Source organism: Trifolium pratense, linkage group LG5 (genome assembly GCF_020283565.1).
Source record: "Trifolium pratense cultivar HEN17-A07 linkage group LG5, ARS_RC_1.1, whole genome shotgun sequence".
Classification (NCBI taxonomy): Eukaryota; Viridiplantae; Streptophyta; class Magnoliopsida; order Fabales; family Fabaceae; genus Trifolium; species Trifolium pratense.
Window position 1 is genome coordinate 6,437,594 of NC_060063.1, and position 14,221 is coordinate 6,451,814.

Consider the following 14,221-nt stretch of genomic DNA (forward strand, 5'->3'; position numbering starts at 1 on the left):
CATATCCTGAGTTTGATTTGTGCTGACTCACACATATGCATCAAACTAACACATGGTATTTTCTGATTAAATTACCCAAAACTGCATGAATATAAATTAAATATACTGTTGCATAAATAAAATGTTGGGTCCTTTTTTAATGACTTGGGTAGCAGCCTTTGATTTTGAACAATATAAGTGGCGCACCTGCTGCAGTAAAAAGTTTCTTTACACCAAATGCATTATGCATTTTCACCTCCAACGCTTTTTATCATGAACAAAAGAAAAGCTAGCTTCTTTACCCATTAATTAATAAATTAAAAATAAAAAAACTACCATGAAACTTTAATATACTGAGAAAACAATTATTTTAGTCTCTAAGTGTCCGACTTGTTATTATTATTATGGTATGTGATTCTTTAAAAAATATAAAATAGTTTTCAACTTTGTAATATGTTAGTCATTTTGATCATTGACGTTAAAATTGACCGTTAACTTTACAAAAAAGTTGATGTGACTTTTTTTTTGAAACATGTGATATGCAGAGTAGGCATTAATTAAGTGGCACGATGATATGTCAGAGACAAAAATGATAACTTTGTTACTACCTAGTTAAATTTTGAGTTAACTTTGTACAAATTTTTCAGTGCAAATCTCGTAAATTGTCCAGGTATTCAAATTTGTTAGCTACATAGACAATTTAAACTGGAATTTGATTTTTTTTTTTCAAGAAGCTAAATTAGTCAATAATATTTGACTAAGAAAATTAATTAAAATTTTTTAAAAGTAAAAGATTAAATTAAAATCTAAAATAAAGGTAAGATTAAACATATCATAAATTTAGGATTTAGGATTTGGATTCAATGTTTTAGGTAGATCACATATATTTTTTTATAGAAAAAAGTAGATCACGTAGTTTTTTTTTACAATAGGTGGATCACACTGTTAAACACAATAAATAATCTCCACCATTAATTTAAATAATCTCTAATATTTAATCTATATTTTTTTTGGTCAAGATATTTAATCTAGATTTATTTTTATTGTTTTCGCCACCAATTTGATCTAATTAGAATATCAGTTCTGATATTAAGGTATCATTAGGTCTGACTTCTTTTTCCTCTTATTTAGAGCTTATGCAAACAACTTATGTAATTTTTATATATTCACTACAAGAAAACATGCATTTACTGAGGGCCTTTGGCCCTCAGTAATGCACAAATTTCGTCTAAAATGCATGCATTACTGACGGCCTTGGGCCCTCTGTAATTAGCTCGCCAGTAATGGTTACTGACGGCCCAGGACCGTCAATAACGTTACTGACGGCCTGGAGCCGTCAATAATACACACCGGTCAATTCAAAAGGCCACGCATTTGTGACGGCCTGGAGCCGTCAGTATGCTTTGTTCTTTTCGCACATTGTGACGGCCTAGAGCCGTCAGTAATGGTGAACGATTAAAAAAAAAATTAATAATTTAATTATTTAAAAATCAGTATTTGATTTTTAAATAATTAAATTATTAATTTTTTTTTAAAAAAATTAATATTAATTTTTTAAAACAAAAAATATACTGCATAATAAATAATTAAAAAAATATTAAAATTAAAATTTAATAAAAAGCATAATAAAAATACTTAACATAAGCATAATTAAATATAATGATAATATTGTCATTACAAAAAGAAAACAATTAAACAAATAATAATCAACAACAGATTATTAAAATTACACATCAACGTTGGTCAGGCGGCTGATATAGTGGTCGCTTCCCCTTGCCAGTGTCTGTTGGCTGACGCGACCTTCCTCGGCCTCGGCCTCTACCTCCCTCGTGTATTACGACTCCGGGGAGTGACGTTCGCGAAGGAGGTCGTGCCACAGGCCTATGAACGAAGTTAATTGGGGCTTGATTTGGGAAGAAGTTGCCTTGGGGTTGATTTGGATGTGGGATTATGAAGTCTTGTTGTGGATTTAATGATCTCTGGTATTCGGTGAAAGCAGTTTGTTGATTATTTCTACCGCTTCCGTCACTACTGCTTCCACTTGTTTGCCCAGTAGGATCAAAAAATTGTAAATGAACTGGTTCATTAAGCATCTGACTCATATCCTCTATGCTCATACTCAGTACTGGATCACCCTCTCGGTACTCCGGCAGCTGATTCAAATTAACCATGCTACTCAAATCCGGTCGATATTCTTGTTCACCGGCATTTTGATTTTGTCGTGCCGAAGCCTGAGATGATGATCCAACCCCCCCCCCCCCCGCCGGCGCCCTCTGCTGCGCAAAGAATTCCTGCAATATATGTTGGACCCGTAGGTCCACCCGGTCATCAAATGATGCTTCGAACTCATCGCGGAATTCTTCTCTATACGTGGCCCTCATTCGCGCTTCATACTCATCATCGGTTTCCTCTCTTTGAGTTGGACGAGAGCGTCCTGTACTCGATGAAGATGAAGATGTGTAAGTGACATCTCTCAAACCAGTTGGGTCACTTGCATATAGAGAAGATGTACACCCAGCAGCGAATTTGCGACCTCGAGTCGGACCACCAGCATTCTTAACAAAAGCCAACGACATCTTGTTTCGACGAACATCCTCATTATCTCGCCTATGAGGTGGTAGTCGTAGTTGGCTTGCATTATATTCTTCAACCCAAATTTGCGTCAACCTCTACAATAAATTAAAAAAAATTTATAATTAATTAATTATAATGTTTAGATATAATTATATAATGTTTAAAAAATAATGTTATACGAAATAAATAATAAATAATATATATAATTAAATACTTACCGACACTTCTTGCGCCCTTGCCCCCGTCCACTGACCGGAATCTGCATACCGGTGCATCATGTCATTCATCTCCATAAAGGTGGGTGGACGACCAAATTGTTGGATGAACTCAAGACGAAGCGTTCCGGCAGATTTAGACCCTCCAGAGTGTACGCACGCACGATTGGCTTCATCAGTATTTCTGTTGGCTTTGTTCTTTATACACTTTGCAATATACTCTTCCTCTTCCCATCTGCGGCACAGCATAGGGTATGAATTGCCAGCGAGCCAAAGTGGTGGTTTTGAAGGATCCTTTTTAATCTTTTTCCGCGCTTCAAAAAGTAAGGTCGACAGACGCTTGGTGGCTTTTTTGTTGAATATACGCTCAATAGCCGCTGTGTGGTGATTCAGCCAAGTTACTTGCGACTACGAAAAATAAAGAAAAATTGTTAATAAATTAGTAAATATATGTTTAGTAACAAAATTGATTTGATAAAAAAGTAATTATAAATAAAAACGTACCCTGAAGCCATTCCAAAATTGTTGATATCCACGCTCATCTGCCCTAACCTCCGTCCAGTTGAGATATGGAGCCTGGAATTTGGATTTCAATGCATTATTGATTGCCTTATTCGCCGGATTTTGGGGTTGCAAACTGCACAATATATATATATATTAGTTAAGAATAATTATCATATATATCCAATTAATTTATTAAACACAAATTCTTAATAATAATTAACTTACTCTGTGGCGGTATATGGCATGATGATGGGTCTACCATGCCGGTCAACCAACAATTCATTTTGAGGAGCTAGAAGTGCAATATCGGCAATTTCCTCGTCCTCGTGGTCATCATCGTCGTCGTAGGAGTCGTACTCCTCTTCCACACCATCTACGGTTCGAGACTTGGGCATACCCTCCAACCATCGATTCCGAACAACGCGGCGGGGTAATCTACGTCTACGTGGAGCGCGTCCGCGTCCGACACCCGGTGCTGGTGGAATATCATCAATGTCATCATCGACATTGTCATCATCAAAATTTTCTTCATCTGGATTCATCTATAATAAAAAAATATATGATAAATATATTTATATAATTAAGAAATACATGACAAATATATATATAATTAAGAAATACATGACAAATATATATATAATTAATTAAGAAATACATGACATATATTGTTTTATAATTCATCATCATTAAACGATAAACAAATGCAACCAAAAACAAATATTCAAGTACAACGATTAATATTATTACAACGCGGATAACTATATTATAAAATTAATTGTCATCCCAATCTGATACATCTTCATCATCACTGCCTTCATCATCACCATTATCTTCGACGTCCTCTTCATCAACATCACCATCAGAAGGTACTTCTTCGGCTTCTTCTTGTACACAAAGTTGATTAAAAGTTTCAACTGCAATGACATCATCAACATTGGACATCTCATCTTCCTGATATGGTTCATCTTCACGTTCATCTATCTCATTTTTTTCAATCAGACCCCTTGGTTTTGATGTTATTGCGGCACACCAACCTCGCTTATCCCTTGTAGTCGATGGATAAGGGACATAGTGAACTTGTCTGACGTTATGAGCCATAGCAAACGGATCATACAATGGATAATGTTTGTTCATTTTTATGTCCACGGTATTAGTCTTTGAATCATATCTGGTACCTCTATTTGAAGGATCAAACCATTTACAGTAAAACAACACGACTGTTTTCTTGTAATCAAGGTAATTGTATTCGATTTCAAATATGTTCTCAATGACACCGTAAAAATCTCCTTCACCATTTTCAGTCACACCTTTCATACACACTCCACTGTTTACTGTTGTTTTTCCTTCACTCCAACTGTGTGTCTCAAATCTGTAACCATTGACAAAGTAGGTGTGCCATTGTTTAACGGTTGACTTTGGGCCATCAGATAAGTTTCTCAAGTGTTGTATGACACGAGTTGCGGGTGTTTGTTGGTACATGTATTCTTTGAACCATGCTGGAAATTCCGAATTGATTTGAGCAGAAGTATGTTGTGTTAAAAACATCCTAAGTTATTAAATATCGTTAGTTATAAGCGAACTTAATTGGAATAAATAATTATTTATTAACTAATTAAAAATACTCACTGTAAATATGGCTCGACTTCATTGCAATTAATCAGCAAGTGAACATGCGCCGAATAGAGAACTTTGTCACCAGGATACAACACTTTCTCACCACCACCATTACGACCAGGCAAGCTGAATATTGACATGTTTAATGGGTGAATTCTCACAGGCCGAGATGTTTCAGTTTCATTGCGAATATGACTTGATGACAACGTGTCTTTGAAGTAATGCGAACAAAAGTAAATTGTTTCGCGGTGTAAGTATGTTGCACAAATTGAGCCTTCGACCCTAGCTTTGTTTTTCACGGCACGTTTTGCATAACCCATGAACCTTTCAAACGGGTACATCCATCTATATTGAACCGGCCCACCAAGTCTAGCCTCGTATGCAAGATGCACCACAACATGCTCCATAGAATCAAACAAGGCAGGAGGAAATATTCTCTCCAACTTACACAAGATCAGTGGAATGTCATTTTCCATCTTGATGAGATCAGCCTCTCTTAGCGTTGTCGAACACAAATTCTTGAAAAATTGACTGATTTCAATAAGCGGATTCAATACATGTTGGGGTAAAGAACTAAATGCAATCGGAAGTAAAGTCTGGAAAAAAACATGACAATCATGACTTTTCATCCCACGCATCCTTCCGTGGTCAACATCAGCGCATCTCGCCAAATTCGACGAATAACCGTCTGGCATCTTCACTTCTTTTACCCATCGACAAACAGATTTTGCTTCGTCAGGAGATAAAGTATAGTTTGCACGAGGTTTAAGAAGTTTGCCGTTAGATGTCTCCACCAACAACAGTTCGTTACGTTTGCAATACAACCCTATGTCTCTCCTCGCGTTGTCATTATCTTTCGTTTTTCCTTTGACATTCATGACAGTGTTAAATATATTTTCAAACACATTTTTCTCAATATGCATAACATCAAGGTTGTGACGTAAAAGGTTGTCTTTCCAATACGGCAAATCCCAAAAGATACTTCTTTTTGTCCAGTTGTGTGTTTGTCCATAACCACGCGGTTTAGAGGCAACACCACCTACAACCTCAACCTTTGGAATATCTTTCACTTTGTTCCAGACTTGTCGGGATGTCAAATAATCTGGTGGATCACGAGTCTCGGTCTCACCATGAACAAAAGCATTTTTATTTCTTCTAAACGGATGATCAGTAGGCAAGAACCGACGATGACAGTCAAACCAAGTAGCCTTCCCACCGTTGTGTAACCAAAACGCTTTGGTGTCCATCATGCAAATAGGACATCCTAGTTTACCATGTGTCCCCCATCCAGACAACATCCCATATGCAGGAAAATCATTAATGGTCCACATCAAAGCTCCTCTCATATTGAAATTTCGTTTTTGGTTGATATCATACGTCGCAACACCGTTCCACAATCTCTTCAAATCATCAATCAAAGGTTGTAAATAGATATCAATACCAACAGTTGGACTAGATGGGCCTGGTATTACAGCGGCTAAAAACATGTAAGGTTTTGACATGCACATATCAGGAGGAAGATTGTACGGGGTAATCAGAACAGGCCAACATGAATATGGAGTGGCTGATACTTGAGTATATGGTGTAAATCCATCTGAGCATAACCCAAGTCGGACATTCCGTGGCTCCGAAGCAAAGTCGGGATAAACTTGATCAAAATGCTTCCAAGCCATTCCATCAGAAGGATGTCGCAACTCACCTGACATTTTTCTCCTTTCATAGTTTTCACGATGCCATGTCATTTTACTGGCAGTTTGCATCGATGCATACAACCTTTGCAACCTTGGTATTATGGGTAAATAGAACATCGCCTTTCTTGGGATTGGCTTCCTTCTGACTGACCGTGAATTTCTTGTTACACGATATCTTGGTTCTTGACAAAATTTACATTCAAGTAATGCACCGTCATCTACACCAAATTCATTGCTATAGTACAACATACACCCGTTAACACAACAGTCAATTCTCTTCGCTCCGAGTCCTAAATTTGCAACCAATTGTCTTGCTTCGTAATAATTTTTTGGCAAATCAAGAGGACGGTCTATTGTTATATCCAACATCAGTTTCGTTATCAAGTCCATGGTGTATTCTGAAACAAGACATTCAGACTTGATACCCAAAAGTCTAATACACACCGTTAACTTTGAGTCTCGAGAGCCTTCACACAACGGTGTATTTGTCTCTTTCAAAAGATCAAAAAATCGCTGGGCTTCCTCATTTGGTCTCTCGACGTTAACATCAGCGTCATATTCATCATCAGCAGGGTCGTCGACATCATTTGGCACATAAATCGGCGTATTAAACCCAAGGGCATTAGTTATCATATTGTCCATCTCATTAAACGGATCATAATGCTGATGATAATATTCGGGAACAACAACGGGCTGAAAAACACTGCTTGAAGCACGATTTTGATTCACGGGAACAGTCGTGGAACATCCCTCGCCATGACTTGACCAAACCCAATAATTAGGTTGGAATCCCTTTTTATATAAATGAGACCTAATTTCATCTTCGCTCCGTATTCTTGTACATCGACAAAGTACACACGGACATCTAATTCCCCCTTCACGTATCACAATGTCATTATATTTTACTGTATTGATAAACATTTCGACCCCTATTTTAAATTCCTCTTTAACCCGGCCCCTCTTTCCAGGATTATGTCTATCGTACATCCAATTACGATTGGTAAAATCCATATCTGCGTATAGTTTAATTAATATATAATTAGATCAATATATGTATTAAATTTATTACTTTATTTTTCAAAAGTATTTTGGACATATATATATATGTCTACTCAACAATAACATATAAACTTTTAACATTTTATTTTTAAAGTTTATGGTTTATTAAATCTAAAAAATACTAAGTTTTTTAGTTGACAAAACTACCGACTTTTTAACATATATATTATAATTTTTTAAAATATAATTGTTTTTCTTTTTTTAAATACATAGTAATAATAAAATGCTAGTAACTATTTCTAAGTGTACGGTAAAAATAAAACTATCACTAAATATTATAAATTAAAATTACATATATTACTTACTTGGGTGCCGGGTAGAGTCTTACTTGGCGCGCGCTCCTAACCACAAACTCCGCTCCTAACCCACGACCTCCGATGACCACGAGAATTTGCTAATAAAAATTGTAAATAACAAATTATTAGAACATATACATTTAAATAACAAAGTAAATACACAAACTGTTAAAAAATTTCTTTTATAAATTTTTTTAAAAAAAATTTCGTTTTTTTAAAAAATAATATAAATATACTGTTTTTTTGAAAAAAAAATACTTATTTAAAAAAAATAATTCTGTTTTCGAAATAAACAAAATTAAATATATTTTTTTAATTTTTTTTACAAAAACAATAACTTTTATACATAGTGATAAGAAAATATTAGTAATAAATTACAAAGTATTAATTAATAACTATTACTAAGTATACGATAAAAAAAAACTATCACTATATAAATTAAAATTACGTTACTTACTTGGGTGCCGAGTAGATTCTTACTTGGCGCGCACCTAGCCCACGAACTCCGCTCCTCACGAGAATAAGACTTGCTATTAAAAATGGTAAAACACAAATATTAGAACATATACATTTAAATAACAAAACAAAAATTTTAAATTCGTAAAAGTAAAACACAAACACTTACCACTTTTTGTATGGAGATTAAGTTGAAAGTATGAAATTAGAGAAAATTTAAGAGAGAAGTTAGATAAAATTTAGAGAGAGAATGGAAATGAAAAAATGAAGTGAAGGAGTAGTAATATATAGGAGTAGTCATAATTGACCGTTACAATTTAAAATTCAAAATCAAGCAATTACTGACGGCCATAAGCCGTCATAATTGTCCAACGGAAATGTGGTTACTGACAGCCTGGGACCGTCATAACTCACATGCGTTACTGACGGCCCAGGACCGTCATAATTGCTTAACGGCTAGTGCGATACTGACGGCCTGGGACCGTCTGAAATGGGCAGTGCAATACTGACGGCCCAGGACCGTCACTAATGCTTAATAGTTAATTTTTTAATTATTTCCGTTCTTCAAGACTACTTACTGACGGCCATAAGCCTTCAATATCCCACAAATGCATTACTGAGGGCTTTTAGCCCTCAATAAGTTTGGTCAGTAATATTATGTTTTCTTGTAGTGATTATTATAAGTTTATTAAGGTAGTTTATGATAAAATAGCTTATAAAATTACAATTTTCACTTGTGTGAACTTATAAAATTATATAAAACTTAATTTATATTGCATAAGCTATTTGAATAAGCTCAAAAAAAGTTAGGCCAAACGAAACCTAAGTAATTTCAACCCTTCTTATCGAAGTTGCAGAAATCGACGAATAGTGTTGATTTTTTTTTGGTCAAGATATTTAATCTAGATTTAATAATAACGATAGAGATTAACAAGTACAGCCACCATGCAGCAAAGGAATCCAATTTCTTCAGTTTGGTAGCACAATCACAATCAGAAGCACCAAGCACGCTGACTCAGTTACCTCACTCACGTTCCTAGATCTCGCCACGTGTCACATCTCATCCTACGTGTCCACGCTCCTTCTCTTATTTACCCCCTATAAAAGCCTCATAGTCATTACCCTTTTCTCTCTCTCTCTCATAACATTCATTATTCATTCATTCTTTCACTTTTAACAGAACAAAACCTCATTCACTTCAACTCAAAAAACCGTTACAAAACCTTCAACCTAAAAAAAAAAAAAAACGATTCATCAATGGCGGAAGTTTCTGTAAGGAAACTAATCGTCGAAGTCATCAATGCCAAAAACCTAATGCCGAAAGATGGTCAAGGAACGGCGAGCGCCTACGCGATCGTCGATTTCGACGGCCAAAGGAAGAGAACAAAAACGAAATCTCGAGATCTCAATCCACAATGGGATGAGAAACTTGAGTTTTTGGTTCTTGACAAAGAATCAATGGTTACTGAAACGTTGGAGGTGAATTTGTATAATGATAAGAAAACTACGGGGAAGAGAAGTACTTTTTTGGGGAAAGTCAAAATTTCTGGAAGCACTTTTGTTAAGTGCGGTGAAGAAGTGATTATTTACTATCCGTTAGAGAAAAGGAGCGTTTTCTCTCAGATTAAAGGTGAACTTGGATTGAAAGTTTGTTATGTAGATGAGGTTTTACCTGTTACTGAATCAGCCGGTGATGAGAAGAAAGAAGAGAAAGTAGAGAAAACAGAAGAGAATCCACCGGTAACTGAATCAGCCGGTGACACTGAGAAAAAAGAAGAAAATTCTGAAAAGAAGAAAAAAGATGAAGAAAAGAAAGAAGATACAAAACAAGAGGAAAATCAAAAGCCAAAGGAAGAAACTCCGGCAGAGAAATCTCCGACACCGGCTGTTACTCCGGCACCGTCACCGGAGATAGTGAATCCGCCTATTGCTGAAACAGAGAAAGTGAAATTGAAGGAGAAACAGTTCGAAGTTATACAAAAACGTTCTGATCTGAATGTGAATGATCACGAGCTTCGATCTCTGAGCAACGATCGAAGCAGAAGTGCGGCATACGATCTCGTGGATCGAATGCCGTTTCTCTATGTTCGTGTCGTGAAGGCGAAGCGATCGACGAAATCGGAATCCGTTTCAACGCTTTACTCTAAGCTTGTGATCGGAACTCACACTGTTAGAACAAAGAGTGAAATTGAAGGTAAAGATTGGGATCAGGTTTTCGCTTTTGATAAAGAAGGACTCAATTCAACGTCATTAGAAGTTTCCGTTTGGTCAGAATCAGAAACAGAGAAGAAAGAAAACGAAGAGATTCAGAAACTGAAAACGGAGAGTTCACTTGGAACGGTGTCGTTTGATCTTCAAGAAGTTCCTAAAAGAGTTCCACCTGATAGTCCATTAGCACCTCAATGGTACACTCTTGAATCAGAAACCTCGCCGGGAAATGACGTCATGGTCGCCGTATGGATCGGAACTCAAGCGGATGAAGCTTTTCAAGAGTCATGGCAGTCAGATTCCGGCGGTTTGATACCGGAGACTCGATCCAAAGTTTATCTCTCTCCAAAGCTTTGGTATTTGAGATTAACGGTTATCCAAACCCAAGATTTACAGCTAGGTTCGGGTGGTTCAGGTCCCGAAGCTAAGGTTCGGCATCCAGAGCTTTACGTTAAGGCTCAACTTGGCGCACAGATTTATAAAACCGGTCGAACCGGTTTACTCAGCTCGGCTAACCCAACATGGAACGAAGATTTAATTTTCGTAGCTTCTGAACCGTTTGAACCGTTTCTTCTTCTAACACTAGAAGACGTTTCAAATTCAAAAACAATAGGCAGAACAAAAATCCACGTGGCATCCATCGAGCGAAGAACAGATGATCGAACGGATGTGAAGTCAAGATGGTTTAATCTTTGTGGTTCAGAGGAAAATCATTCTTACACAGGTAGAATTCATGTTCGAGTTTGTTTAGAAGGAGGCTATCACGTGATAGATGAAGCAGCTCACGTGACCAGCGACGTTCGTGCTTCGGCGAAGCAGTTAACAAAACCACCAATTGGTTTACTTGAAGTTGGGATTCGTGGCGCAACGAATCTTCTTCCTGTGAAAACAAAAGATGGGACACGTGGAACAACTGATGCTTATGTGGTTTGTAAATACGGTCCAAAATGGGTTCGAACACGAACCATTGTGGACCGGTTTAACCCGAGGTGGAATGAGCAATACACATGGGATGTTTATGATCCTTGCACTGTGTTAACTATTGGAGTATTTGATAATGGAAGGTTCCAGAAAGATGCTAGAGATGTTAGAATGGGGAAAATTCGTGTGCGGTTGTCTACATTGGACACTAACCGTGTCTACATTAATTCTTACTCATTGATTGTTTTATTGCCAGGTGGCGCGAGGAGAATGGGTGAAATTGAAATTGCAGTTAGATTTTCATGTTCTTCTTGGTTGAGTTTAATGCAAGCTTACATAAACCCAATCCTACCAAGAATGCATTATGTTAAACCATTCGGCCCGGCTCAACAAGATGTTTTGCGTCAAACTGCTATGAAGATTGTTACAGCTCGTTTAGCCCGGTCTGAACCGGCTTTAGGTTTGGAAGTGGTTCAGTTCATGCTTGATTCAGACACTCACATTTGGAGCATGAGGAAAAGTAAAGCGAATTGGTTTCGTTTGGTTAATTGTTTGTCACGTGCGACGACGATTTTTTATTGGTTAGACGGAATTCGCACGTGGGTGAACCCTTCTACAACGGTTTTAGTTCATATCCTTCTCATAGCAATTGTGTTTTGTCCTAATTTGATTCTACCAACATTGTTCATGTATGGTTTCTTGATTTTGGTTCTAAGATTTAGGAAGAGAATGAGGGTTCCACAAAACATGGATCCAAGAATGTCTTATGTGGATAATGTGAGTCTAGATGAACTTGATGAAGAATTTGATGGGTTTCCAACAATGAGGAGTGTTGAAATGGTTAGGATCAGGTACGATAGGGTGCGTGCTCTTGCGGGGAGGGCGCAATGTTTGATCGGTGACGTGGCAGCACAAGGTGAGAGATTAGAAGCTTTGTTTAGTTGGAGAGATCCTCGTGCTACTGGGATTTTTGCTTTGTTGTGTTTGGTTTTGTCTTTGGTGTTTTATGTTGTGCCTTTTAAAGGGTTTGTGCTTTTTGCTGGGTTTTATTATTTGAGGCATCCTAGGTTTAGGGATGATATGCCTTCTGTTTTTGTTAATTTTTTTAGGAGACTTCCTTCTTTTTCTGATCAGATTATGTGATGATCAAGATATGTAGTAGCTTATTGCTTTAATTACTTTAATTAATTTATGTAGTTTAAATAATTCTTAATAAGATACTGTTTTTTTAATGTGTTTATGTTTTGTTATGTATATATCATCAATATTGAGTAGTGTTTGTTATTCATTGATTCATAAAATAGTTCTTCATGTGATAATGTTCTTTTAACTGTGTTTGTTTATGTTCTGCTATGTATCAGTTAAGTGTTATTCAATTGATTAATTCATTTTTGACTAAAGACTCAATTTGTAGTCTCGCATTTTGCGATTCAATTCAGTCTCTTACAAAATATTATACTTAAATTAGTTCATGATATTTTTATATAGGAGACACGTTAGTTCTTCTATGAAGTTAATTGAAGGACTAATTTGTATCCTGTATAAAGGACTCGATTGGATCGCAAGAAAATTGTGAAGGACTAAATTGAGACTTTATTTTTCATTTTTTATTGTGATTTGAGCTGCTTTGGGTATGGTTTTAGAGTAAGGAAGGACAAATGAGGCCGAAAGTGAGGAAAAAGGTGTTGTTGGTATGTGGTCTAAAAGTGGATGAAAGGTTACCGTTGATTGTAGACTAAAACAGTGAAAAGAGGATAAAGTTAAGCACTAATAAGTTATTGGTGCAGCCATTTAGAAAATTAAGACCGTTGGAAACCTGCCACTGCCTTTTGTTTTGCATCCTAATTTATGTTATGCAGCACCGACACTTTACATTGAAAGCATGTTTGGTATTTGACACATGTAGGTGTTCGACATCGACACAACACTGATACATGTTGTTATAATTAAATGCATCATTATTTTTAAATTATTATCAGTGTCGTGTTCGGTGTTTGTGTCTGTGTTTCATATATGTTATATTTGTGAATGTGCTGAACCTCTATCTGCACAACAGCACAAGCAGAAAGTATGGAAAAAGTACCTGTTATCAAGGATTTAGAATTGCTCAGTACTGTCTGAGTGAGATTCATAGAAAAATTCTTTCTGTTGGTTTTGTAGTTGAACTTTTTCTGGTTTGCACTACAAATGATTTTTTACTTGATTCTACTTCATAGTGTGAAAAATGCACAATTTTCAAATTGTAAGATTCTGATAACAGAACAAATGTAAGTGAGTTTTTCCCCTTTTGAAAGCAATTTAAATAGATAGATTTCTTTCGAGTAATAGTTAAAATAACAGCTAAGTTCATATAAAAGGGAACTTAATTTGAGGTTTGAATTTGTCAGGTTCCTAAACAAAGCTAAAACATTATAAAACATGTGAGACAGTTAATGCATATGCAGCAGAATCTTACAATAATGTAGGACATTACAAGTGTACTTAGGACTTACTTACCATGTTATGTGTTGATCCTAGTGAGAGTCTTACAGGATATATGGCTTTTAATTTTTATAATGGAGATATTTGTCAATTACTTTTGGTTTTAAGTAAATAGTCTAATAGTTAAAATTTGTGAATAAGTGGAAGTGATGGAAATTTAAGCTCAAGCTCATACATATAAAATATAATGTTATTACCAATCGAGTTAAATTGTTTTTTTTTG

The 14,221-nt window shown here is 36.1% G+C and overlaps 3 protein-coding genes across 3 annotated transcripts; 1 reads left to right on the forward strand and 2 right to left on the reverse strand.

Moving 5' to 3' along the window:
- Nucleotides 1-1,600: 1,600 nt before the first annotated feature.
- LOC123887329 lies at nucleotides 1,601-8,030 on the reverse strand. The gene is made up of 5 exons (XM_045936631.1): nucleotides 7,942-8,030; nucleotides 3,498-3,814; nucleotides 3,273-3,405; nucleotides 2,772-3,176; nucleotides 1,601-2,648 (listed from the first exon to the last, which is right to left on the reverse strand). The coding sequence occupies exons 2-5, from the start codon at nucleotides 3,812-3,814 to the stop codon at nucleotides 1,713-1,715; spliced, it is 1,791 nt and encodes a 596-aa protein (XP_045792587.1). The 5' UTR covers nucleotides 7,942-8,030; the 3' UTR covers nucleotides 1,601-1,712.
- LOC123885945 lies at nucleotides 4,895-7,219 on the reverse strand. Its single transcript, XM_045935280.1, has 3 exons — nucleotides 6,586-7,219; nucleotides 5,869-6,480; nucleotides 4,895-5,751 (listed from the first exon to the last, which is right to left on the reverse strand). Exons 1-3 carry the CDS (start codon nucleotides 7,217-7,219, stop codon nucleotides 4,895-4,897), a joined length of 2,103 nt encoding a protein of 700 aa, XP_045791236.1.
- Nucleotides 8,031-9,514: 1,484 nt separating the features above from the next.
- Nucleotides 9,515-12,799, forward strand: LOC123885789 (FT-interacting protein 7). The gene has a single exon (XM_045935111.1). The coding sequence runs from the start codon at nucleotides 9,646-9,648 to the stop codon at nucleotides 12,658-12,660; it is 3,015 nt and encodes a 1,004-aa protein (XP_045791067.1). The 5' UTR covers nucleotides 9,515-9,645; the 3' UTR covers nucleotides 12,661-12,799.
- Nucleotides 12,800-14,221: the final 1,422 nt, after the last annotated feature.

Excerpts from the sequence above, each read along its gene's own strand:
- LOC123887329 (XM_045936631.1), bottom strand. The coding sequence starts at position 3,814 with ATGAATCCAGATGAAGAAAATTTTGATGATGACAATGTCGATGATGAC. Across the intron at positions 3,406-3,497 it reads ATGCCATATACCGCCACAGA|TTTGCAACCCCAAAATCCGG; the intron begins GTAAGTTAATTA and ends TATATTGTGCAG. Across the intron at positions 2,649-2,771 it reads CAAGGGCGCAAGAAGTGTCG|AGGTTGACGCAAATTTGGGT; the intron begins GTAAGTATTTAA and ends AATTTATTGTAG.
- LOC123885945 (XM_045935280.1), bottom strand. The coding sequence starts at position 7,219 with ATGGACAATATGATAACTAATGCCCTTGGGTTTAATACGCCGATTTAT. Across the intron at positions 6,481-6,585 it reads TGAAAGGAGAAAAATGTCAG|ATGGATTTACACCATATACT; the intron begins GTGAGTTGCGAC and ends GGTTATGCTCAG. Across the intron at positions 5,752-5,868 it reads ACACAACTGGACAAAAAGAA|GAAAAACGAAAGATAATGAC; the intron begins GTATCTTTTGGG and ends TGAATGTCAAAG.
- LOC123885789 (XM_045935111.1), top strand. The coding sequence starts at position 9,646 with ATGGCGGAAGTTTCTGTAAGGAAACTAATCGTCGAAGTCATCAATGCC.